The following is a 26,832-nucleotide window of genomic DNA, read 5'->3' as shown; positions in this document are numbered from 1 at the left end:
GGTACTAGAAACCTAGCCAAGAACTCCTAGCTAGTAAGGTTACAGATCTTACAGGAGAAGCTACTACAACTACTTTACTAGACTTACCGTAATTATTAACTGCGTTCTTAAACTTATCCTTATACACACAGATAAGTATAGCTCTCAGCCCTCATCAAAAATGTGTCTCTTTGCAGCAGAAGGCAGAGACCATTGAAGAAAACAACTGTTCAAAATGTAGAGATCAATTCATTGTGGTGTGCCCAATCTCAAAGGACACATCTATGACACAACCCCTGCACCTATCAGAGGACACCTCATAAGAAGGAACAGGAAAAATTTAAGAACCAGGAGACTAGGAAGTCTGCTGTGAGACTGTGTCTGCTAGAAATGACAAGAAAGCTGTATCTATGACACCTCAACAACTATGGCTGCCTAAACAAGATATGTACAATGACAACACCAATTGATATGCTAATATGGACAGGGGAAATCTCATGGAGTCTCTACATAAAGAACTATAAGTGACTAATGACTACTGAAAGTGAAAATTAGTCTTTCACAGGAATGACCTAATAATTGGTATTCAATACCCAACAGTCAACCCCAAATCATATATACATAAGCAACATCAAGGTTCGTCCACATGTTTATATGTATGTATATGTGCATTGTGTGTAACAATAATAAAGAAAAAGAAGTTATCAAGTTGAAATGGAGTAAGTGGGGACATGGGAGGGATTAAAGGAGGAAAAGGAAGGCAGAAATGATGTATTTGTATTTTAAATAAAAAATAAAAAAGTTTAAAAGTCACTTCCTTCAAAACAGCACACCTGAAACCTCAAATGCAAACAAATTCCGTTAGAATTTATGGCTCATATTATACCTCAAAGGGGGTAGGTAGGTCTCTTGATGTCTATGTCTTGTTGCTCCACGATGAACAAAAAGGTCTTATCTTTTACACCTTTATCCTTTCCCTTGCCAATAAAGGTATATGTGCCTTACATACTAGTTATTAGGACAAAACAATGATTTGGCACCACTGAGTCGTTTGATAATAGCTTAAGGAATAACCACACCAAAAACACACTTGTATTTTAATGAGGAATCCTTTTGGAAGACTAAAAAGCCATTAATGCTAAAAGAATGATGGAAACTTCAGGCATGAATAACAAACACTAGGAAACCGTCTTTCACTGACAAAGTAGAAATTTAAGCACTGATCAGAATGCACAAAGTAGTCTTGATAAAAAATAAATTTGAAATAAGAACTAAAATGTTAATTTTAAGAATAACATTTTCTGTTTACTCTTAACCAACAACTCTTCTGGGACCATTTCACTGCGTCCTTATTTCCTATCTACAAGCCTACAAAGGAAAAGCCAAGAACACCAGCATGCTTCCTACTGCTCCTCCCTCTTCCTACACAGTCCAAACTCTCCATTAACCACTATTCATGTTTCAAACACAACACTTACAGTTGCCACATTTTCATATTAAAATAAAGCGATCCACACTGTATCCACTCAGTGGATAATACATTATGTCCACTCGGTTACAACTTAAATGAAGAAAAGAAAATGCTAACTCTCTGGATTCTTTCATCGCCTCAACTATTTTCAAGAGAAAGAAATTCCTGCTGTCTTTCTCTGTAAACCTAAAAATAGTTCTAAAATATGTAACTTTTAAGAAAAAATACAGGAGGGAGTGGCAAAGTGAGGTTTCTATTGAGGGGTTATTATAAAGATCAAATACGTTGCAACAACCAGATCTGTCAGGCTGTCCATTTAAAGTATAATTAAACTATCCCACACCAAAGACCCACCAGCAGTGGATCAAAGACACCTCAGGGGTTAAGAGTCTTGGTTATTCTTTCAGAGAACCCAGGTTCAATGCCCAGTACCCACACGATAGCTCACAACTGTCTGTAATCCTATTTCAGGGAATCTGATGCCCTCTTCTCCATTAGGAAAGTATTTTTTAAAGTTTTATTTGTTAGTTATTTAATGAATATGTGTGCATGTTTAAGTATATGTATGAGCACCATGTGTGTGCTCTGCCAGATCTACTAGAACTGTGAACTGCCTGATATGAGTTTTTGGAATTAAACCCAGGGCCTCTGCAAGTACAGCAAGTGCTCTTAACTAATTGGCCATTTATCAGGGCCCTAGGGAACATTTTAGAAGGAATCATTAAGATGGCCAACTACTTAATTCATTTTTATTCACTCAATAAGTAATTCCTGAGTGGCTCTGAAAAACCAGCCAATATTCTTAGGAATAAAAAGATAAAAATTGCTGGCTTTAGCATCATACAACTACCCTAATTGTAAAATAAATAAACCATTTTTTTTTACAATGATTTTAAGCTGACTTTAAGTGGTAGGATGCACAGTTAACAAAAAGAAGACCTTTAATCCTGCAGGAAACCCAAAGAGCAGACGTGAAAAGTGTAAGCAAATGCAAGTGCTGCTGTGATTGTGACTGAGAAAAAACATCTTTCCTGTACACACAAAACTGAAAAAAATAATACAACTATATATGGTTAAAAGCACATAAATATTCTCATTTTCAATTAATCCTATCTTAATCCTACAGAGGATTCTCTCATTCCTTGTGCTCTGTGGTCTTCTGTTCTACTGGCTGCTGTTTGCGAAGAGCCGGGGAGGGAAACACAGGGCTATGTGCACGTTAGGCAAGTGATCTACCACTGAGCCACATCCCAGGCTCCCAGCACTCTTTCCCCAGCCTGCCAAGCTTTCTTACTGTGCAAATAAATTCCCACCCTCATCAAAGGAGAAAAATAGTAACTTATTCTGAAGTCAAATTTAAGTGATCATGGCCCTGGAATGTAGATTTAGTTTATCCCAAGTTCTGTTGTTCCAACACGGAATCATTTCATGGAGTTTTATGGTAACAGAACAAAGAAATTTGTAAATCAAGACATCAAAAAAATACATCTGTAGATGAAACATCAGACATGGGCTAGCCAGAGAAATCTCAATTATGGACTTAAGGTATTATCTGACAGCATCCTTAGCCTATCTGTTGGTGGAGAGTAATGTTTTGTTAAGCTAGCAAATTCTAAACATTTTGGCTCAGCATTTAATGGCAAATAATTTTTTAAAGGGGTCATTAAGAATATCCACTTGATCTGATCTTCTCTCTGTCTGAGCCAATTGACTTATATGTTTACTGTCCAACCACTTTTTAGATTTGGGCTTTATTTGCAGAAGAAGACCAGTGAAGCCAAGCCAAATCTAGAAACTAGCAATAGGGACAGAGGGCTCAGCAGCTGAGAGCACTTACTGCTCACCAAGAGTCCCGACCTGAGTTCAGTTCCCACCACCCACATCAGGCAGCTCACAACTACCCTCACTCCAGCTCCCGAGATCCACACCTGCCTCGCTGGGTATCTGTATGCAAATGGCGTACAAACACACAGACATACATATACTGCAATAAAAATTTTAAAAATGAGTGCAATGCTTACTGCCTGACTTTCAGTAAAAAGTTGCCCTTGACAACAATGACAATCTGACATTTTTATGGGTAGAGTCCTTTCTCTATACAAGGTATTAAGCAGCAGAGAAACCCGAGTGAAGGAAATATTGTTTTGTTTTTTTAAAAAAAATACTTTTTCTACTTATTTATTTATTTATTTATTTAATGTATACAGTGTTCTGTCTGTCTGTATGTTTGCAGGCCAGAAGAAGGTACCAGATCTCCTTACAGATGGTTGTGAGCCACCATGTGGTTGCTGGGAATTGAACTCAGAACCTCTGGAAGATCAATCAGTGCCCTTAACCTCTGATCCATCTCTCCAGCCCCTTAAAAAAAATATATTTTTAAAAAGAAATATTTAAAGAATGGTTTACATTGCACTAATGTAAATTTTCTAACAATGGGCATTTCAAAAGTAATCTGAAAATAATAGAATTTTTATACCACAAACCAATCTTAAATACACATTATATAAAAATTTCAAATAAATTTCTAAAACCTTTAACTGTAGGAAGCACTTAGCCTAGTGTTCAATAAATATAGGATGAGTAAAAGCAAACATACAAGGTTTTTATGGAGCTGCATCTCTAGCACAGTGCACCTTTTTGAGGACATGTTTTAAAATGGAATATGGCCATTATTACATTACCAATCCAACTCACATTGCATGCAAGCTTTGCACCTACTTGTATTTTGTTTGTTTGTTTTTTCGAGACAGGGTTTCTCTGTGTAACAGTCCTAGCTGTCCTGGAACTAGCTCTTGTAGACCAGACTGGCCTTGAACTCACAGAGATCCACCTGCCTCTGCCTCCCAAGTGCTGGGACTAAAGCCATGCGCCACCACTGCCCGGCTCTACTTCAGTTTTTATAAGTCACTTTTTTGAGAAAATTATTTATGAGTTTTCCTCATAGCAATAAGTGTAGTAGAAATTTGGTTGGAGGTTTTTGTTTGTTTTTTGTTTGATACAGTATTTTCATCAGCTAAAAGAAAAACATTGCAAAATTAGCATTTGAATGCAAAGGGAAGAACAAGAGAGGCTAAAGGACTATGGATAGGGGCCTTAGGACTGGTCTGAGAAAACACGGCAATGCTAATACAAAGACATCTGGGGTTTTAATCCCAACCCCTCAACCACTGTTCAAATATCACTCTGAAGATCTACTTCCTAGTGCGTTCTAATATTTTGTGTAGACATTAAATAATAAAGAGATTATAGGGTTTTTATACTTACTGGTAAATGTTCAAGTAATGAAGTTACACTCTCAGATACATATATTATACTTCCATCTGTCATGATCGCTAAAAAAAAACCATCAAGAGCCTGAAATTAAACATAATGGTCAGTTAAGGGATAAGAAAAAAGCATTTTAATGAATAAAAACAAGAAAAATGACGAAAGAGTTATTGTGGGAATGTTTAGTGTACAGTCAAAATGGCAGCTAATTTGCTTTCAATACCTTAGTGTATTCATTTTTGGGCATCTTTAGATCTTTCTGAGGGAAAAGTATCATTTTGGCTATCTACTGGAAGCTGGTTTCTAAAGATAAGATAACCCACGCTCTGCCTTTCTAGCTGCAGACGTACATTGTATGTACAGATCATCTGGAGATGGTCACATCTCAAAAAGTACACACAGACAGGTGTGTGCTTAAGTGTAGGACTATAACAGGAGGAACAGAATGAAGGGAGAAGAAATTAAGCCTCCCCAAACTAACCTGAGGCACAATCATGTAAAGCCCAAATTGTTGGTAAAGATATCTTTACTCTATACATAAAGGAAGGCAACAGAAGGTTTTATACAGGTAAGGCGGTAGCTGTGTTTCAATACTAGTAGTCTAGAAGAAATATATAAAACAGAGAACTGAGTCAAGAAAACATATCTTGGATAATCAAGAAATTAACGACACTGAATGAAATGAGTAGCAATATGAAAAGAGAAAGATTAACCAAGGGCTAAGAAACACAAACATCTTCAGGAAAGATGTCAGAAAATATGAGATTCAGTGTGCTTTCTTTCCTTTGACAACCACAGGAACAGTAATGCTAAATGAAGAGGTGAGACCTTCAATAAAGAAATGGGCCAAAGACAAGGTTTGGAAGAATCACTGAAATATGAGAGCAAAGAGCCAGACAAACAGAAAAGACAGAATACAGTGTGGAAAGAGCTTGGAAAGAAAGAGGGACGGTTCGGTGAGATCAGAGAGGCCATGGAACAAGAAAAGGAACAGTTTAGTTATTTTCAAAGAGCAACATCAACAGGAAGGCAAGTCACTTACAACAAACTTAGAACAAGCTGACAAGAGCTATTATAACTCACTCATAAAACTGGTAAAAAAAATAAGGATTATTTTAAAGGACTCATGTACCAAAAGAATAAAGCAAAGGGTAACCAGTACATTTGTAAGTTAAAGGAGAGAAAGATCACTAGTGGAGAAGTTGCAAGTTATTTAGTTAAATAGCTCCCTCAAAGGGTCACCAACTCTGGTGAAAACTGTGTGTGTTTCACTCATCCTTATTTCTGGGCACAGATGAACACACTTGGTACAAGTGAAAAGTAGGATAGCCCATAAAGGATGGGACTAGGAGCAAAGGAAATCAGTACAAGTTGGGCTTTAATTTTTATTTTGTGTGTGTGCACTGGGGGTTGGGGGTGGGGTGTCTTGAGATAGCTTCCAATGCTCATAATGGCCTTGAACTCAAGAAGGCCATCAGAGCCAATTATTATTGCTATTTGCAGTGCTAGGAAATGGATGCAGTGCCTCATGAATGCTAGGCACGTGCCCTACCATGAAGCTATATTCCCAGTCTCTAACTGTTGAAGGTACAAAAAAGGTATCCTTCCCCTCTCTCCTTCTAGGGGAGAGATATGGTCCAGAAAAAAGGCACTTTGAATGGTTTCTTACTTTCCAGAATAACTCAAACAAATATGTTTTTAGATAATGAGGGGGTTTGAAATCTTGAAGTTAAAGGAACTCTTGAAGTGTCACCTCATTACAATTTTATCAGTAATTATTTGATTGCTACTGTCAATAGAGTCAAATTGGGGTAAAGAAAACAAACCTACGCTTTCTCATGTGAAAAGACTATCAGTGTTGAAAGTAAGTTATCTTTCATTGTGATGATCTGTTCATGCTGGGAAGACACTGCTAGGAACTGCAGGGCTTCTCTCTGAAGACAATGAACTGAAATGAAAATGCTCAATCATTTAGTCCCACTCCTAGATCTGAAACCTGTTCTTTCCTCTTGCAAAGAAAAGTTTCAACTGTGCCAAGTCATGAAAATCTTCTGAGTAGAGGATAAAATTTCCTTGAGAAGGGTAATTGGAGAAACGTGGAATAAGGCAGAGAGCATCCCCATATCATGACGGGCAGCTGTGATCATCTCTGTCCTCTTACTGTATGAACGAAGGAGAACTGTTCATTACTTACACCATTACTTTCATCTAGGTATCTTCTTGGTAACAGTGATTATTTAGTTTGTGGAAGATAAGAATGTCAGTTCTAGGGAGGGTACAGAAGTTCCCTATAGATGTTCAGCAAAGACAAGGCTGACACATATTGTGAGCCCTTGTCTTGTAAACTACAAGGAAGACTATGAGCTGCCAAGGGGAAAACAGTATACAACCAGAGATGACTCTAACAAGATGACTCTGTCCTAAGATGCCTACTCCCAGGTCTTGTAGTAAATTACTCCTCAGGCAATAGATGGGGGGGGGGAGGCTTGGGGAGGCACAGATGCATTCAAAGAGTTAAGAGAGGCAACAGAAGTATTAAGACCTAAGTTCTAGTTATGACATGAATTAACTTTTGGGAGATAAGCAAGCTTCAACTTCTCTGGGCATGGTCAATAATGAACAAGCTCAGCTAAATTATCTAAAACTCCTATACCAGCAACACTAATATGTTAAGTAGATGGTCTAAACTCCTGTACCAGTAATGCTAACATGTTAAGCAGATGGTCTAAAGTCCAATACCAGCAATGCCAACATGTTAAGCAGATGGTATAAACTCCTGTACCAGTAATGCTAACATATTAAATGGATGGTCTAAACTCCTCTACCAGCAGTGCCAACATGTTAAGTAGATAGACTAAGCTTCAGTACCACAATGCTAACATTGTAAGATAAAGCATATATCTGAAATTCAGCTGAAAACAGAAAGGGCCTACTCAGCTTTAATGTAATCAACATGATTACTTAAATGTAACACAACTACATCATAGTCTTATCCAAACAAAGTTTATCCAAACAAAATCAGACTATTTTCTCAACAAATCCAATTCTAAGTTATGATTAAAATTTTCATATTCAATCAGAAAACTGCAGACTTGAAGCATGTGAAATCACATGTGTGCAAACATCTGGATTAAGGATAAGATACACACCTATATACACACCCTTCACCTTAGTCTTTTACTTTTTAAAAATACACTTACTCAATACATAAAAATAAACTAAAATATTTGGGCTACTAAAATAGTTAAGTGGGTAAAAGTGCTTGCTACTAGGCCTGGCAACTTGAGCTTGATCTCCATAATCCACCTGGTAAGAAGAGAGAACCAAGTCCCATAAGTTGTCTTCTGCCCTCCACATGTGCGCTGGGGCAAGAACGGAACCACAGGCAGATAGACAGATAGATGGATAGGGATAGATATAACAAAAAATTAAAAGGATTTTTTTACATATTCAAAGTAAATACAACATTGTTCAGTTATGTGAATCTAAACTCTGAGGATAGTTATAAAGAATTAACTTACATTTTCAAGTTCTTAATATATTTTCTCTGTTTGTATGTCATATCATCACTAGAATTTTTGGCTTATTTTCCTTTGATAGTTATCTGGTATGTAGTACACGCACCTTAGTAACTAATATAAAAGCTTCCTATTATAAAGAAAAAAACCTGGATGCATTTAGCCTGTTAGTAAAGCAGGTGCATTAAGATTATTAACAAAATAAATAATTTTTGAATTATGGCAAACTTTTATGCCAATAAAAGCAGTTTATAACACAGAAAATCTTATTGAATGACAAATTGCACTAGGATTATAAAATGAGTCATTTTCTTTCTTGTTGTAGACTAGCTTGTGTGTATCCTTTCACAAACATAGATAGATAGATAGATAGATAGATAGATAGATAGATAGATAGATAGATACTTTTGTACGTCAAACTTCTTTTAAGAGGAAAAAACAAGTAAAAATAAGACTGTTCCTCGAGTTGGACCTCAACTGTACACTAATTAATGAGTTTTAAAGCTACTGCACATAATGGTGGCTGAAGGCACAGCATGCTTACACATCCCAGAAGCATTTGTCTACCTATGTGACATGGGCACATTTCCTGACAACTTTGCTCCTGAATTTCCTTATCTCACTTTTTAAAAAATATCACTTTCCAGCCATAGCCTCCCCCACCTTCCCCATCGGCCTCCCTGCAATCTTCTCCTCTTCCATCTCCACCCAGGAATGGGCAGGTCTCCTCTGAGTATCAGTAACACATGGCATAGCAAGTTGCAGGAAGACTGAGCACCTTCCTATGTATTAAGGCTGGGCAAGATGACTCAGCATGAGAAGTGGGGTCTTAGGGGCCAGTAAAAGAGTTGGAGAGGCCCTGTTCCCGCTTCAAACACCTTCTTAAAGCATGTCTGGGAACTGGCGGAGTTAACCAGGAGAAAAGTACCCTTCAGTTTTAAAGTATAAGTTTAAATGCTTATGCTACACTTATACTTTAACAAATTTTAATAATTTCTGGTAAACACACAAATACAGTTCACTAATTGTTACACCCCAAAGTATAATCAAAGAAACAAAAGCCCCTTACTGAAAAATGTTCTGCCTTACTTCAGACTCTAGTGGTACAAAAAAGAAAAAAAAAATATTTGCAACATAAGCATTATATACATACACGTGATACATGAAATTACCTAATAATTTCATTTCATACATCTATGATTTCTGTACATGCTGCCCAAGATAGCCACAATAGCCCTGACTCACCCCAATGACTCTGCCATACCTTCTTGAGTTTTCTTATCACTGTTAACTACAAAGCAAACCACCTATTTGCTATTTTAAATTTTCATGAAACTTGGTACTAAATTCTGACCAGCTTCTTGCATAAATGATAATTTTATTACTCTATGTAGGAAAAGATAAAAGAGTAGAAAAGTAAAGCTTTTGGGTATGAGTGTTACAAAATTTATGTGCATTACATCTGGCAGGAGATATTACGGTCAGCATACAAGCAAAAGCTGTCCTAAATTATTTTTAAAAGCAATTCTGTAACAGAAGAACATCTGCTCACTTTCTTTTAAACATTTCTATTTACAGAATGATTACCTTTTAACATATTTTCATTTGAAAAATACATCATTTTTATTACAATTTGTGGTCATTTTACACAGATGTCTAGTAGGACTAAATGCTGTGTCCTACAAAATTTATGTTGAAACCTAATTTCCCATTATGTTGCATTGGGAGGAAGCAGATAGGAGGTGATTTGGTTATAAAGATGACGCCTCCAAAATAAAATTAGTGTCCCCATAAGAGAGTCCTTGAGAGTTCCTATACAGCATATCTTCATGCCATGGCATAGCAAGAAGACCACCCACAAACTAGACTCAAGAGCTCTCTCTTACTGGACTGCCTGCCTCCAGGACTGCGGAATCCAAGCCGTGACGGCACAGCTGGAGTAAAACATGCACAACTGACAACCGTGTTTGATGTGATAGCGCACGCTACGCTTTGTCAGGATGGAGTGGGCATCTCAGGCTGACGACTCAGTAGCTACAGATTTCTGAACTGTATGAAGGCACCTCAAAATTTCAAATAATGAAAATAAGAAATTTGGTATTTTTCTACCACATGGCATTATCTATTTAAAATACTTGATCAATACACTGATCAACTGTAATTATACACAAATAGAGCTTATTACATTTACACTGAATTAAAACTTTTCAATATTCATGCTACTAAAACTATACTAAAATTAATCACTGTTAAAAATTTAGAGAAATAAAACTTTCAAAAATTAAATCTGGACATACCTCTAACATTAATTGTGTAAACTCTTCATTACTAAGGAATGTAGGTTTCCAGTCCTGTCGAATTTCACTAGCATCTGACTGTGCAGTGATTTCTGTAAACAGATTGACACATTAGCAGCAAACTCTAACCACTGGAGAGCACAAAACCCTACAAGTCGCCTTCTCTTCCTAGTCAACGACAAGCACAGGAGGCCAGGGTTTGAAAATGTGAAATGTTATCTTCTAGAACTTGGTCTGGACCATTTAGTATCAATTTCTTTGGAGATTTTATTGGGTGGGCGAGGGTACAGTTTTGATATGCGCTGTGGGCGACAGGCCTAACTGTTTCCGACCTGACATAATTAGCAATAGAAATAAGCAGATTACACCAAGATTATTCCAAACATTTTGAGAAAATTTTTTACCTTGGCTTCCTTGCCATTCAAATGGTAATATCTCGAGTAGAGATAAGGAGTCAGCTCAAAGCAAAGTTGCCAATGGGGTCAGCCAGTCTGTTTTCAACAAAAAGGACTTATTTTTGCCAGGCAAAAAGATTTTTTCTAATCTTAGGAGACTAAATGAGGATTTGGGGCCAGAATTTCACAGAAAGTAACAACGCTTGCAGAGTGACTTGCTCAGCATCATTTTAATGCTCCTAACTATGTGGAGTTTGCCCAAGTCAATGGGGCCTCTGGCACAGCACACATATTTACCACATGACTCCTTCATTTTGCTACAGCAAACAGATTCAGTTATAAAAATGTTATCATAAATAGTAAAGTATGAACTATTTGCTGTTTAACAAGTATATTTTCTTTTATTTTTAAAACACAGTCTTACTATGTATTTCAGGCTGGCTTCAAACTTACAACTCTTCTGTCTTGGCTTCAAACACCACCATGCCTCAACATTTTTTTCCATTTTAGATAAAGATATACTACAACAATCATACAAATTAAAGATCAATGTGATAGGCTGTACTCTACCTTACTTTATAGTGAAAAGTATGGATTATATTATTTTAATGTTTTGTTACCGGATATTTAAATATATCATACTGATATAACAAGTTTGGTGATTACAAATGATGACTACACTGAACTACGACAGGGAACTAAAAGTACAGCTACTATACAGTCAGGCTCTTTAAACTGTTGTCAATTATATATATAACAATATACACTAATTTATTAAGGGTTAGTTAATACAGGTCTATGTTAGATAAATAAATACTTTTAAAATGTCCCTGAAATTTACCACAAATTTCATTTTTGTGAGAATTATACATTCAATTTTGGGGGCAAAATCTAGATAATGCCAAAATTAATGTTCTATTTTCAGAGGGTGGAAATGTATGCATTTCAATTTATTTCATTCAACAATCATTTACGGAGCTCTACGATGTTTAAGGCACTGGTTTCTGAGAGTGCCATTATACAAAGGGAGACCAAGTCAGCAAGGACATCATTTACAAAGAGGTTCAATCTAAGTGACTGACACATTTACAAAAGAATCAGGAGAGAATATGGCATATGTGATATGATGCTAAGACAAACGAAAACATTCCCAAAGTATTTTCATGTTTGAGTCCTGGGAACCTAACCAAATGGTATAAAAATGGAAAAAGTCAGTTTAGGAAAAACTGACTTGACAACATGAAAATGAATTCCATTTTAGAGGAACTGAGTTTGGACACATGGAAAGTGGTGTCTGTAAGTTAACTAGAAATACAAGGATGGAAATTCTGCATCTGAAAACAAAGATTCATTAGTGCTTACAGACGCACAGCAGCTGCAGTCATACAATGAGTCACCCACAGGAAAGAGGGTTGAGAAAATAAGATCACAAGGATAAGCCTTGAGAAACATCCCATTTAGAGAGCAGAGAAGGGAAGAGGAGAGAGGGCCAGACAGGAAGGGGAAGCAGCAGCAGAGTATGGAAGCCATGAAGTCAGTAGCGGGCAGATCAAGATCACCAGTTCTAACTCTACGGAGAGTAAAGAAGAAAAAAACTTCTGCTGGACTGGGGATGGGTGGGCAATGTCAGTAAACGAACACATTTCAGAGAGCAGTGGCGCACAAACGAGCCTAGCAATGGACTACAAAGGTGGTGAAGAAAATGAAAAAGGCAGCAGTTAGCATCTGTCTTCCTGAGAAGTTCTGCAGTTTTCCTTCATCTAAAAAAGCAAATATCCTTCTCTAGCTTCAGTTTACTATCTCCACCACCTAAATATCAAATACTTTAAAGTTTCTTTTTCCATGACTGATTTAGTGAAGATGATTTTCTTCTAGTAACAAATACTTTTAGATGTAATGTTTACTTCCTAGACATACACTGAAATGACCTTTAAAAATGGCCTGCAACAACCTCACGTGACCTGATAACACCTCCAGCCTTCCAACACAAACACATTCAGTCACAATCAAACCTCTCTGCTCTCCCACTTTTGCACAATACTTCCTTTGTGTAAAACACTTTCACTTGCCTAACCTAAAAGATTTAGCTAAAAAAAATACTTATTTGTACACCTTAAAACATTCTTTATGATTAAAAAAAATCATGACAAAATGTGCTTCTCAAGCTTATAGTTCATAATAATTACTCATCTGTATTTTAATTATATGTTTACACATTTGTCTCCCCTTGCTTAAGTTGAGAGCCAAGGAAGTCATCCTAACTTCATAAGGACCTAGAATAAAAAAACAACTAAATGCTTGTTGAATGAAAGAAAGAACATACTAGGAATCTTTTCTTCTTTACCTTAAACATCATATAACTCATATTTTCTAAGAGAGAGTCTGCTATAAAAACCATACCCAATTTACAAAGTCAGTATTTTACCTTTATGTTTGCGTAAAAAGTCAATACTCTTCTGCAAAACAGTGGACTTGTCCATCTTTCTAGCATTACCAGGAAGCATAGATCCAAGCTCTTTAATGAGAACATTGAATTGATCTCTACGTTTCTTTTCAGATTTGTTTCTAGATACTCTAGGAAAAAAGAAATTAAATGTGTAGTTTTTACATAATCTATTTAATTACACAAATAGTTTAATGCAGTGTCCAATTTGGACATGACATAATATATTCAAACTTACTTTTCAAAAAGTCAGGAGATAGTTCAATTTCTAAACTGCATACTGATAGTTTAAGCTTTTTTACTTTAAGTATTATACATTATTTACTATTTTCTACTTCACAGCTAACTACCTTTTTGCTTTGTCCTTGTCATCTTCTTCCACCAATCCATCAAAAATACTACTGTCATCTCTACAAGAGAAAACAAAATGAAACGACTTAGTAAGAGGGAGAGGTGAATCCATTCAGACTGACCTGATTCCAAGGTGAAGAGATCAAATAAATACAAGCTCAGGAACCACCAACTTATTTTTTAATAAAAGTTTAATTATGTTTAATTATACTTTTAGTGTCCGGGCGTGAATTTTAAAAAGTTATACTCAGCTATGTGTATATATCAGGCTAAATAAGAACTTAGTTAGTTTAAATATCATATTTCAAAATTTTAATATCTACTGAAAACCTGTCAAATGCCAGTATGAAATGTCCTTATATTAAACTACCCATCTGGAATATATTAACTATAATACCATAACTTAAAAAACCTTTTCAGATAGTCACTTTTAAACACACCACTACTCATAAACATCCTAATAACTACTAGCTCATGAACTTAGCATTTTTGACCCACTGAACAGATACTGACTAGCACTCAGGTGGCAGGCTGTGTACTAGCACAGTACACAGTAAACTGTAACAGAAGAGCAGACAGGGCTAACAGCTGCTCTCCTCTTCTTCATCTTCTGTTACAGAGACACACATGGAAATGTGTGGCAACAGGCCTTATTTCTAAAGGAGGGTGGTTTTGAATGAGACTGATCCCCAAAAGCTCATGTACTTGAATGCTTGGTCCTCATTTGGTAGATTTGTTTGGTAAAGATTAGGAGGTGTGGCCTTTTTGGAGGATGCATGTCCCTGGCAGGGTGGGCTGTGGAGTTTCAAAAGCCCATGCTATTCCTCCTAAGCTCACTTTCATTCTTTCTCTCTCCCTTTTGCTACCCCTCCCATGGATATTATTTCAACATGCAAGCCTCAGCTACTGCTCCAGGCTCCCCGCTACAACAGTCATGGTCTAGATCACCCTCTGTAGTCCCAAACTAAATGTTTATAAGCTGCTTTGGTCACAGTGTTTTATTGTGGCAACAGAAAATCAACTAAGCAACCCTGGGTGGTTGCTTTAGTCTGAGTGGTTAGGAAGGACTTATATAATGGGAACATTAAGCGAAGATTTAAGTGACAAGAAGAGGACAGCTGAGACCTGGGGGAAAGTCTAACAAATTACATCAAGAGCACTAGAAGCTGAGTCTTAAAACTAAGGAGTGATAGCCAAGTTTCTGATGACTATAACTTCTACATGAACTCACCAGTCACACCATTCAGTCAAATCCTGCTGTGGTTTCTGAAGATCAATAATAGCCTTTGAGGCGTCTTTTAGCCTCATTTTGAGATTGTAAATTGTGTTTTATGGAGGCTCATGAATAGACCTGAAGCAGTCCATTTATGCCTGGGAACTTATTTTAAAAACCCTACATGGTTATACTTTTTCTGACGAGCGAGTCTATAAATATTATAATATTCAGATATAAGAAACACATATTAATAATCACTGCTTTATCTCTAAACACACAGGTGTCATCCCAAACACTATAAAGTATAGAAAAGGAACTCATCACCCACTCGTTTTCAAGCCTTTTAGATGACTGGTGTGTCTTTTCAAGAAGGAGACAACGCCTTAATCCAAAGCTAGGGTCACAGTGAAGGCTCCTCTCTAAGGACATTCCTTGCCTTTAAGTCTTATGCTCTAATACATGATATATCTTTGTTTAATCAGAAAAGAAGAAAAGCTGCCTTCAGATATCAACAACTACTCTACATACAAATCTATTTACAAAATCCTTAAAGAACTGGAATCGTCATACAGTGAATTATGTAACCATAATTAAACAAGCTGGCTAATCCCTGACCTCTATCTTCAAAACCTTGAGGATCTAAGCAATTCAATGAAATAATATAAAAGATTCTATACATTTGTAAGGTTCATCTTTATGTGGAAAGAAGGGAAAAAGGGAGGGAGGGAGGGAAAGAAAGGGAAGGGAAAAAGGGGGAAGGAGAAAGAAGGGGAAGTAGGGGAAAGGAAGTAAAGAAAGAAGAAAAGAAGCTACCAAATGAAGTCTGAGAAGTGAATTTTAAGACACGTCAAATGTTAGAGGTGTTAGAATGAAAACAACAACATAACAAAGAGTCTTAGAAACAAGGCTGGAGAGGTAGCTCAGTGGTAAGGCTCTTTGACTAGTACACATTAGGCCTTGGTTGACAATTCCAGCACCAAAAACAAACAAACAAAAAAAACCAACCAGCAGTTTTACAGTCAAAGAAATAAACAAACAAGTTTATATTTTCTCAAAGACTTATATACAAAGATTAAAAACTAACTAATGAACTAATGATCCTAGTAACAACTATGTCTTACCAGTCACAAGTGCTAAGATGCTTGCAGGGATAGAGGTGGCACCAATAGACTTGATCCTAGAGTCTAAAAGGGGCCAGGGAATCATCTACAAGCATTATTGTTTCTTCGGTTGACCAAAATTCCCAAAATTAAGAATAAGGACTCATTTGTGACATAAGTCCTAAGCAATCCACTTTGGCTTTTAAAACTACTAACATACTTTCTTACTATTTATTTGTTCTATGTAGAAACTGAATATAATGGCAATTATGATTAAGCACTAACACTTAAGAACATTACTCTAATAGTGAATTTAAAAAACATACCTGTCAACAATTGAGCTCATCTTACTACAGCTTACGGTAAACAACATAACACATTGCGTTTTCGTCTTGCGGTAGACATTTGTATTTCTCCTTGGGAGAAAAAAGAAATGGTTATGAATTTTCTAAAGCACTTCTACAAAGTAATCTCGAGACTACTGTAAGTTACTGTGCAGACTTCAAAATGAAGCTAGTGCATTATTTTTGAGCAAATTATCTTTGGATGGAGAATATTTGAGATTTTTTTCTTCTAAAACGAATGTGGAAAAGATTCAAACTCACATTTAATGTCTTTCTCTAAAATAACAGAAATGTCATTTTTAATATCCAGTATACACTTTGCATAACTATAAACTGGCTGCAATAATACTATTTAATAAATACTTGTTGAGATTCTATTTTCTGTTAAACAGCAAGGTAGGCCTAGTACCAATAAAGATGAGAGGCTAAGCTCTACAGGTAAAAATCTGTAATGAGCAAGGAGACAGGTATCTAAGCAACTCTAATAAGATACACTGTGAAGCCTATATTGTCCAGCGGCATCACCGAGACCAGAATCAATCAAGAGTATCTGTGAGAATTACAGAGGGAAGCCTGAGGTAACAAGTCCTGTCATGGGGCAAGACTTGTTACTGAAAATATGGTGCAGAGGCAGGAAGCATCCTCATCATCTGAAAACCCACATTTCTACCAGGATCCTCACTGACTGCTGTGACTGCTCAAGTCTAAGAAGCAACAGACCACAGGACACAAAGAGATGACGGCTGGGAGGGCTCTAAAGAGCAGAGAGATGGTCTGACACCGCACAGGCATGAGCTACAACACCGCACTTGAGAAAATCTAGAGCTCATTTTCTTCATAGGCATGTCATAGTTTAGAGTCTTAATCACTAGCACCTAAAGGGGCTTCAGGAAAGTTCAGGAGAAGACAAATCAAGCAGAGAAAATAAGTATCTTGAAGTGTTTCACACCTTTAAGTAATTAAATCTTAAAACGCACTGCTTTCAAACTGAGTCACAGCCTAAAATTCCTTTATAAAGCAGTTTTATCTCAAGCCGTGAGTTACTGATTAACAAATGATCTGATTTATTAACATCCTAATTTTTGAGGTTTAAGAAATTTATATTGTTGTTTCCTTTATTTAGAATTTATAAAATAATATAAATTAGCATGTAATTCTATCTAAACCACAGGTATTTAAAGGTATGTTGGTTAACAGGAGAGTCTAAAACATTCTATCATTGTTTTCAGATGTAGCTCCAAAAGAGGAGGAGAGACAGCCCTTGAAAACGACACCGCACTGTCACTGCACTGTCTATATGGTTAGGTAACAAAATGAGACTGAGAAGACTGAATTCTTACAAGATAATGATCAGAGGTGATCAACAGCATAAAGAACACTGTGACTCCAAGTGTCTGGGTTAGTACCACAAGAGGGAACACAGCTTCAGACTACTCAGGTTTACCTACGTCCACCTTCTAGATCCCAAGAAAGGGCAATGGTAATAACAGATGCTGGTTCTATTACTAAAATAAAAAGGACAGCGGAAAACGCATATAAAATATAGTTTCAAAACTAAGGGGCCAAATCTCTGTCTTATATGTCATTCATTTAGTAAGCCATTAGCATGCTTAACTGTCAAAAAGGAGAAAACGGGACAAACAACGGGGTGGGGTTTATGACAAACCTATCAGGAAGGACACTGCTGTCTATGTACAAAATGAGTAAGCACAATGGCTTAGAAGATCAACCTTCTATTAAGCTATCCTCTGTTACCATCAACAATAATTTTCAAAAAATTTGCTCAGCCTATGCTTACTCATAGCTACACACTCAAGACCACACACTCAAGGGAAGCTCACAATCTTTATTCTACTTTTCCAGCCAACTGACAAATATATTTTATTTAAGAGAAAAATGAAGGGAATAAAATAAGTAGGATTAAATTACCTCCAGAACAAATCTTTTTGAAGAGTGTCAAAGCAACAGAATGCTGTGGTAATAAAGAAACAGACACACACAAACACAAAACCCACCCAATAACCCAGGGTTTTAATGACAAGTTAGAGTCACAGTTGCTCATCAGAAAGGTTGCATTTTAGACATCATAACATTTCCCTACACAAGCTCAAGAGAAATTCCAAGTACACAGTCTACTCATATAAAATAACATTTATTTATTTTTATAAAGTATTGACATTAATAGCCCAGAATGATAGGCAATGTGTCTTCAAAAGGATCAGTTGCAATTACTTAAATGCACAATTCACCAAAATGCAAAAAGATCAAGTTAAGCTAGGAATTAAATGTTCCTTTCCATAAGCTCCTTGAACTCTAAATCACAGATTTAGCAGGTGAGCATGTATCGTGTTACTATTTCATGATGACAGGGTACTGAGGGCACAAGTACTTGTGTGTAAATACTACTTTAAAACCAGCTTTAAATGCAAGCTTACCAGGGAATGGGCAGGCAGCATTAAATGAAAAAAACTATGAACAATTTAAATGGGGTAAACACAGAAGCAACTCCTACTTCAGTACAGAGCAGTGCACAGAATTAGAGACGATCTCAGTGTCTGGCAGTCCATCTTTGGAATAGAATCCTTCACATAAAAAGGATTCTGTTTTAAAAATAAACCGTGCAGTGTATTATTACTGGCATTACACTACTGTCTTTCTGAATCCCATCTGCTGTCACCCACCACAGGCTTTCCTTTCCAACTGCTGCCATTGATCAATATTAGCACCGTACTTCTGAACTTTAAGAGACCAATAAAATAAAACCTCACTTCTCTTGGTCGATCAACCTTCTTCAGCTATTGTCATTAATTTTTTTGTCCCTTTCCCCAGGAAAACAACTGTGATCTCAATGTCCGGTTCATTCTTTTATTTTACAATTTAGTTTTTTTTTCCCACATGCACACACGGGGATGAACTTTACACAGTTGAGTGGTTGTAAGAAATTTACTATAAAATCAGAAGCCCTTTGTTCTGACCCAGTTTCCACTTCCTTTCAGTAACAAACCTGCTACTGCGAACGTCTTCTGTTAATTTTGATTCCTTCATTTTCAGATAGAGTGCCTAGATAGTCATAATTGTCCCAATGTATTTAAATTAGCCTCTTTGGTTCTCAAAAGTGTCTAGATTTTTAGGCATCTTCTACTTAATTCTACTGAAAAGCACTGTTTTTAGGGAGCAGGGGTATTTTTTTAAAACTTTAATTCATTTATTTTTCTGTGAATGGGTGTTTTGCCTGCTTGTATATATGCACATATGTGCACCACACTAGTGAAGTGCCCTCAGAGGCTAAAACGGGGCATAAAATCCCCTGGGTCTATAGTTGCAGGTGCCTGTAAGCCACCAATCAAAGTTAGCTACTGAATAAACCTGAATCCTCTGGAAGAGCAGGCAAAAATCTTAATCACTTTCTTGGCTGGTTTTTGTTTTTGTTTTTTTGGTCAACTACACAGGAGCTACAGGAAGGAACCATAATTGAGAAAATGCCACTCTAAGACTGGCCTTATGTCAGCCTACGGGGATATTTTCTTATTTAGAGACTGTGGGATAACACAGCCAATGCCACCCTTGGGCAGGTGGTGTGTAAGAAAGCAGTCTGAGCAAGCCCCGACGAACAAGCCAGGAAACAGCATTCCTCTACCGCCTCTGCTTCAGTTCTTACTCCAGGTTCCTACCTTGACGTCGCTCAGTAGCGGAGTGTGATACTGAAATAAATCCTCTCCTCTCCAAGTTTATGCAGGTCATGATTTTAATCATATCAATAGATAACCCAACTGAGACAATTGCTGAGCAATCTTTTTCACCTTTTTTTTCTTTTTGACATTAAAAACATACACCCCTCCCAACTGCTAAGTTCATATTTACAACTGTAAATGTGATTCACAGCTAAGCCTCAGTCTTCTAGTCCACATTAAATTTCCCCTTCTGAGTAGTTTTCCCTGTAGTTAGCTGCTCCAGAAGTCTGAAAGAGATTGTTTGTTTACCACTGGCTCATGTATTTGAATACTTGGTCCCCAGTTGGTAGAACTATTTGGGAAGGATGTGGCCTTGGGGGTTTTATCATAGGGAGGGTCAGGCTTCGTGTCTTAAAAGCTTCCTGCCATTCCCTACTCCCGAATGTGGTTTGAGATGTGAGTTCTCAGCTATTCCTGCAGCCACCATGAACTCTTAACACGTTGGAACTGTAAACCCAATAAAATGCTTTCTTTCACAGTTGCCTTGGTCACAGTGTTTATCACAGAAGGAGGAAAGCTTTTCTCCTTTACCGCTTATCTGGTTTTGCACATACTTGTTGCTGATTTACTACAGACTCATGACTATCTAAATATACTTTCTTTACCTTCATATACATTAACTTCTCACCATTTTCCAACTGTTTCCTCCAGAACTTGCTAATCTATTCTCAAATATCTGTTATCTGTACCCAAGAACAGTGCTGTCATCTTGGGATCAGTATTCAGTATCACCCTGATGATTCCCTAGGTCTCTGTTTTCAGAAACTAGGGTCTCTGTTTTCTCACCCTAGGTGACATGGTTTGATTTCAAATGGCGCCTTGCAGCCAAATCTCATGTGATGAAGGCTTAGTTCCTAGCTATGTCAGAAGGTAAAATGTTGGAGGAATGAAGTTAGCAGCACCCTAGTATCTTTTCTGAGTACAAAGTGAGCAGCTTGAGCACATGACGTCAGGCTCATCACAGCAATGACATCAAGTGGCTGGAGACCGAATCCTCTGAAACAATGAGTCAAGCTAACCCATCCTCCTTTTTTAAAAAAGGTGTTTATTTTGGGTGTTTTGTCAAGGTGGCCGAATGCTGACCAACACATCATGATGTCACCATTTTTTATTTACTTAATTTATTTATTTAATTTTTGCTTATTGAAAGAGAAATGATATCTCAAGTCCAATACTGCTCTGATTATTAATCCTTTCTTATGTAACCGACTTCTTTCTCCCTGAAAGCAACCTTCTGTTCTAAAAGTTAATGCTAATGTAACCATTTTCTATTTATTTTTCTAGCTGTAGCAGTCACTCTGTAGGCGATACTTTATGTCAGTCAAGCAAGGTTTCTCACATCATTCTCTAGTTACTTTTTGTTTCCTTGATTTTTTGGAAATCTTACTTGAATATGAAGGATAAAAGACAGTTTAATCACTTTATTCAATTTTTAACTTTTCTCTCTACTCTTCACATATTGCTTTTATTTATCAACCCTTCCATTTAGCTTTTACTTATTTTACACTTACTAAAGAATAATCAGACTTCTGGGAATATCAGGAATAACACACATTTCAGAGTCAGAAGAAAGAAATCTCTTCAGTATATGTGCAACAAATCACTCTGTTTAATACCACCATCGCTTTCACTTCAGAAATAAAAGAGGGTTCTGAAATTCATGGCGATTTCAGAGGCTCTCTGGTGACAAGAAGTTCCTCAGACCTCCACTGCTAGTATAAGAAATTTACCACACTTCCTTTAGCTTTCTGAGGTCCATTTTTTTTTCTCTCCCATTCTCTCTGTCCTTGTGAATTTGTATCAATTGCAAAACTATTTTTCTGTATTTAGCTGTGACTGGTTAATCTTGGTCAACTTTACCGGATTAAGAAACATCAAAGACAGTGGATCTCAACCTTCCTAATTCTGCAACCTGTAGTATAGTTCCTCATGGTTTTGGGGACACCCAACAATAAAATTATTTTCTTTGCTACTTCGTAACTGTAATTTTGCTACTGTTATAAAACATAATGTAAATATCGGTATTTTTCGATGGTCTTAGGTGACCCTGTCAAAGAGTCATTAGACCCCCCAAAGGGGTTGTGACCACAGGTTTAGAGCCACTAATCTAAGAGATTAATGAAGTAAACCTCTGGGTGTGTCTCCAGGATAGTTCCAGAGTCAAATATATCCTAAGCGTTCTAACATAATGAGCAGATTGATGCTCTGACTGACTCATGATACGAAGGTATTATTGACAGGTGGTAAAAGGTAGGAGGTGAGGCCTAGTGAGCAGAAGCAGGTCAATGGCAGCCAGATCCTAGGCTGTCTTGCCCTGGCCTCTTCCTGTGTACTGCCTTCTCTTCTGCTTCATGTTCCTGCAGCCTTAATGGTCAACTTCACAATGAGCCCAGACACCCAAAAGCAAATAACCATGGTCTACTGAACCCAGAATCCAAAATAATAATCAAGAAGTCTGTCTTACAGTAACTTATGCTGGGCACTGCACCACAGGGACAAGGGAGCTAACACACTGGCTCTAAGGAGATTTCAAGGCGTGAAATTCAGCTGAGCTGTTTGCCATTGCAGTCTAGATGTCCTTACTCTTTCTCGTCACTCTTATTGTTGGACTCCTGGAGCCTCCACTGGACCGCTTATCTGAATTCACAAACACTGTACTGCTATATGCAGAGGCTGCTTCCTTGATTCTCTAGACGATCCCTTGGTGGATGTGACGTAGCCATCATTTCTGTACTGACTTAATCATTTCTTCTTCTCTACTGCAGAACATTTCCAGCTTTTGTATTCATTTTAATGACATCGCTGCTCCTATAACTATCAGTGTGAACTAGGGCTAAATACATTTCCTATGATAACTATCAGTGTGAACTAGAGCTGAATACACTTCCTATGACAATTATCATTGCGTACTATGGCTGAATACATTTCCTAGGTAACTGAATGCAAAACACTCAAGCACTTCTTTATGCCAATAACTCCTAAATACATTTTCTTACTCTATTATTTCCAACTTCGAAGCCTTAAATATAGACTCCCCCCCCGCCCCGACTCCGCTGTCTCCTGACAAATTATCACAGGGCCCAGGCTGACCTCAAATTTTGGATCCTTTCCCTGCCTCCCCAAAAGGCATTTGCTACAGTTTGTGTGGGTGCATAGTATGTAGTGTATGTTATGTATATGCACATGTAAGTGCATGTGTAAACCAGAGTTTGACACCATGTTTTCTTCTATTGTTCTCTATCTAACATTTTGAAACAGAGATTGACTTAACTTGAAGCTCACCAATTTAGCTAATCTGGCCAGGGAGTTCTGGGGAATCACCTGTCTCCACCCACAAGTGCTGGGCTTACAGGTATACAATGGCACAAGTTTTTTGTTTGCTTGTCTGTCTGTTTCTATGTGAGAGCTAGGGTTGTGAGCTCAGGCTAGCCCTCATGCTTGCACAGCCAGCACTCTGCCCAGTGAGCTGACTCCCCAGCACCACACTCTTCTATAGGTTTCTGAGGTGTCCAGAATAGCACAGAGTTCAATCAGAGCACCTGACTGTTCTCTCGCCATCTGCTTTACTCCTCAGTTCCTTTTTGTGCAGGCTGATCTTCATGTCTGCTCTGCAGTATCTAGGGCACACTCCAGCCACATTTACACTCTGTTCTTTAAGCACCCAGTCATTCTTTTCCTCCTGCCAATGTAGTTTCTTTTTCTCTTTCAGAGTCACACATGGCTTAGCACCTGCCATTTCATTCACAACACATTTTCAACACAGCTGTCTCTGGCTAATGCTATGAAAGCCACCCCAGTCTACTGTCCATTTTAATTCTTTTGGTACCACTAATAGTTTGTTTACTGCTTGTCTTCCTTTAAAATGCAATCTTCATGAGACAGAGATAGCTGTAGTCTTATTAACCATCATGTAATCATTAATTAAAGTAATACATAAACAGTAACTATTGTCTGAGTTGGACTTAACACAAAAGCAAAATTTTTTAAATAATGCTTTCCTCAAATGAGCATGCCATGTAATTTCTAAGTCCTTTTACACATTTTTTTTTCTGGGAAAAATCAATACAATAGAACATTATAAGATGCCTTTACCTTTTGCACTTTTTACACTTTTAGAACAGATTCTCCAAAATCCACGTGTTCAAGGCCTTCCTCTGTATGACCGACTATCAGAACCCTATTTAAACAAGAAAGAAACGTTACTCTATTCAACTTACATACGGTTTTAACACAAAAACATTTAAATTAATTCTTAAACATAGAAGATTTAGAACTTTGTTATAAAAATGAACAATAAAATTGAAATTCTATAAACTGATTCCATAAAAAAAATAGTTTTAAAGCTACAAATAAGGCCAGGAGCCTAGGGGAAAACCAAATACTATTCTTTTGCTAAAGGAATATACCCATAAAATGATTTTTATCAATGTTCTACTCATATACTCATAGATCAGTGTCTTGTTTAGCCATCATCAGAGAAGTTTCCTGCTGTAGCAAATGAAAAGAAATACAGAGAACCATAGGCAGACAATGTGAAGAAAAAGCAAAAGACTTTAGAATTCTCAGTCCTAAACGAAATGTCTCCATGGAAACCCCTCCCCTCAGGGCTCAGGGAACCCTGTCCGAGGCAGAGTGGATGAAGAACACCAAGCAAACAAGGCCTTTTAAACACAGTGGCCGATGGACATATGACCTCACAGAGGCCATGGTAGCAGGCACAGGGTCTGCACAAGTCTTCACCAGATGGGGTGCCAGAGCGGAGAGGAGAAATGTACAGAAGCCTCCACCCCAAACCCAGAAGCTATGGTTCAGTTGATAACCACTCAAAAATGACAAATCAGTTCTCTCCAATGGAGTCTGGGGACATAAGGGCAAGTCCCATACCTAGCAGGAGATGGCCAATACAGAATGAACTCAATAGCATTTTGAAGGGTCTCTGTCTCATAAGGTTTTGACAAGGCTGTGTGTGTGTGTGTGTGTGTGTGTGTGTGTGTGTGTATTCTGGCTTCTGGTTTTGTGTTTTTAGGGAATTCTTGTGTGAACAAAAATGTGTCTCTGAGGGGCTGGAGAGATGGCTCAGTGGTTAAGAGCACTGGCTGCTCTTCCAGAGGTCCTGAGTTCAATTCCCAACAACCACATGGTGGCTCAGAACCATCTGTAATGGGATCTGGCACCCTCCTGTGGCGTGCGGGCATACATGGAAGCAGAATGTTGTATACATAATAAATAAATAAATCTTTAAAAAAAATGTGTCTCTGCATCTTAGTGTAAGCTGTGTTTTTTTTTCCTGGGCTATTAATTTCTTCTGTTTGTCCTGTTCTATTTGTTTTTGCTATTATTATTATATTATTATTATTATGTAGATGCCTGCGAGCAGAAAGGGTGTGGATTCCAATAGGAAGGTATGGGAAATCTCAGAGGACGGAAATCAGATTCAAAATATATTATATAAAAAAATCTCTTTTTAATAAAAGAAAAGACAGAAAAAATCTATAAGTAAGATAAATCACTTTTAATTCTCTACAGAAACTGAACCATATATTTTTTAAAAACTACACAAAAATCCTAATGGGCATATAATATAAATAAATAAACGTAAGATGTGACATCAGTAATGTAAAGCAGGAGGAGAGCAAATGACTCGAATTCCTGCACGTAATTCAAGTTTCCAGCCTAGAGAGACGGCCACATTTTATTTACTATGTATGACAATAACAGATATTTCTATGGATACACAGAAAGAAATGTGAAAACAGTGAAAGCAAAATAACATAAAGAGAACAAAATAAATGCAGATGAAACTGGCAAGGAGAAAGAAGCTAGTGAACTGGAAAACAAGGGATTACACGAACCTAAGAGTGTACGAGTATATCACGTGTAAGAGTAGCTGTCCTAGAATGAGAGACAGAGAACAGCTGAATGAATTCAAAATAGGGAAGATCCAACCATGTAATATCTTAAGCCTCACTTTAGATTTAAAAGTATATATGGGCTAGAACTAAAAAGGACAGAGAGACATATTCCACAAAGGGGAAGTGACAACCAAAACCAGGCACACAGGGCCATACTTACAAAGATAAACATTATACATAACATGGAAGTGTCACTTCACTCAAAAGCTACAGCAATCACGATGTACACTCCCACCAACAAAGCATCCAAATAAAAAAAGCAGCGTGAAGAGAAACAAAACAAAAGGTTTCTATAATGGACAGTTCATGCTGATGAAAAATAAAAGCAAACTTACATTACAGACCAAACACAAAAAATATTTCATTCACAGTCACAGAATGTACACTCTTCTCAAATACACTGAAAAGTCTGTAGAACAAGTCACATGTTAGATCATAAAACAAGCTTTAACAAATTTAAGTCTGAAGTATGCTTTCCAACCACATTAGAATAAAAACAGAAATTTACTAATGTGCAAATTTAACAATACATTACTAGATAACCATAGAGCTAAAGACCAAATCAAGAAGGAAATGATCAAGTATTTTGAGAGAAACAAAAGCACATCAAATGTAAAGGAATAGACATTTTAGAGAGGTACTAAAATACCCACAATAAAAACTACCACACCCAGAGTGCAGCTCTCTGAAGGGCACTTGCTTGATGCACTCACAGTCTTGGGTCCAACATCAAGCTCTGAAAAAGGAAAATTAAGAAACCTCCAAGAACCAGAAAGAAAAATAACCAAGTCTGTAGTCTGCTGAAGGA

The 26,832-nt window shown here is 37.3% G+C and overlaps 1 protein-coding gene across 10 annotated transcripts in view; it reads right to left on the bottom strand.

The window, feature by feature from the left end:
- Clock (clock circadian regulator) overlaps window positions 1-26,832 on the bottom strand; it is an 82,786-nt gene that overhangs the window by 35,632 nt on the left and 20,322 nt on the right. For 7 of the 10 annotated variants that reach the window (XM_085691755.2, XM_085691753.2, XM_085691759.2 and 4 more), the window contains 6 exons: window positions 24,205-24,289; window positions 16,364-16,453; window positions 13,721-13,780; window positions 13,353-13,501; window positions 10,533-10,624; window positions 4,715-4,804 (listed from right to left, as the gene is read on the bottom strand). In XM_085691755.2, the coding sequence (XP_085547881.1) occupies window positions 4,715-4,804; window positions 10,533-10,624; window positions 13,353-13,501; window positions 13,721-13,780; window positions 16,364-16,410 (438 nt within the window). In that variant the 5' untranslated portion in view covers window positions 16,411-16,453; window positions 24,205-24,289. Of the gene's footprint in view, window positions 1-4,714; window positions 4,805-10,532; window positions 10,625-13,352; window positions 13,502-13,720; window positions 13,781-16,363; window positions 16,454-24,204; window positions 24,290-26,832 lie in introns of those variants that run through there. The other 3 variants (XM_085691757.2, XM_085691760.2, XM_048415049.3) reach the window with 3 other exon arrangements.

This window comes from Myodes glareolus, chromosome 8 (genome assembly GCF_982192425.1).
Source record: "Myodes glareolus chromosome 8, mMyoGla1.1, whole genome shotgun sequence".
NCBI lineage: Eukaryota > Metazoa > Chordata > Mammalia > Rodentia > Cricetidae > Myodes > Myodes glareolus.
The sequence above is the reverse complement of the archived record's forward strand: the minus strand, read 5'-3'. Positions and strand labels throughout refer to the sequence as shown.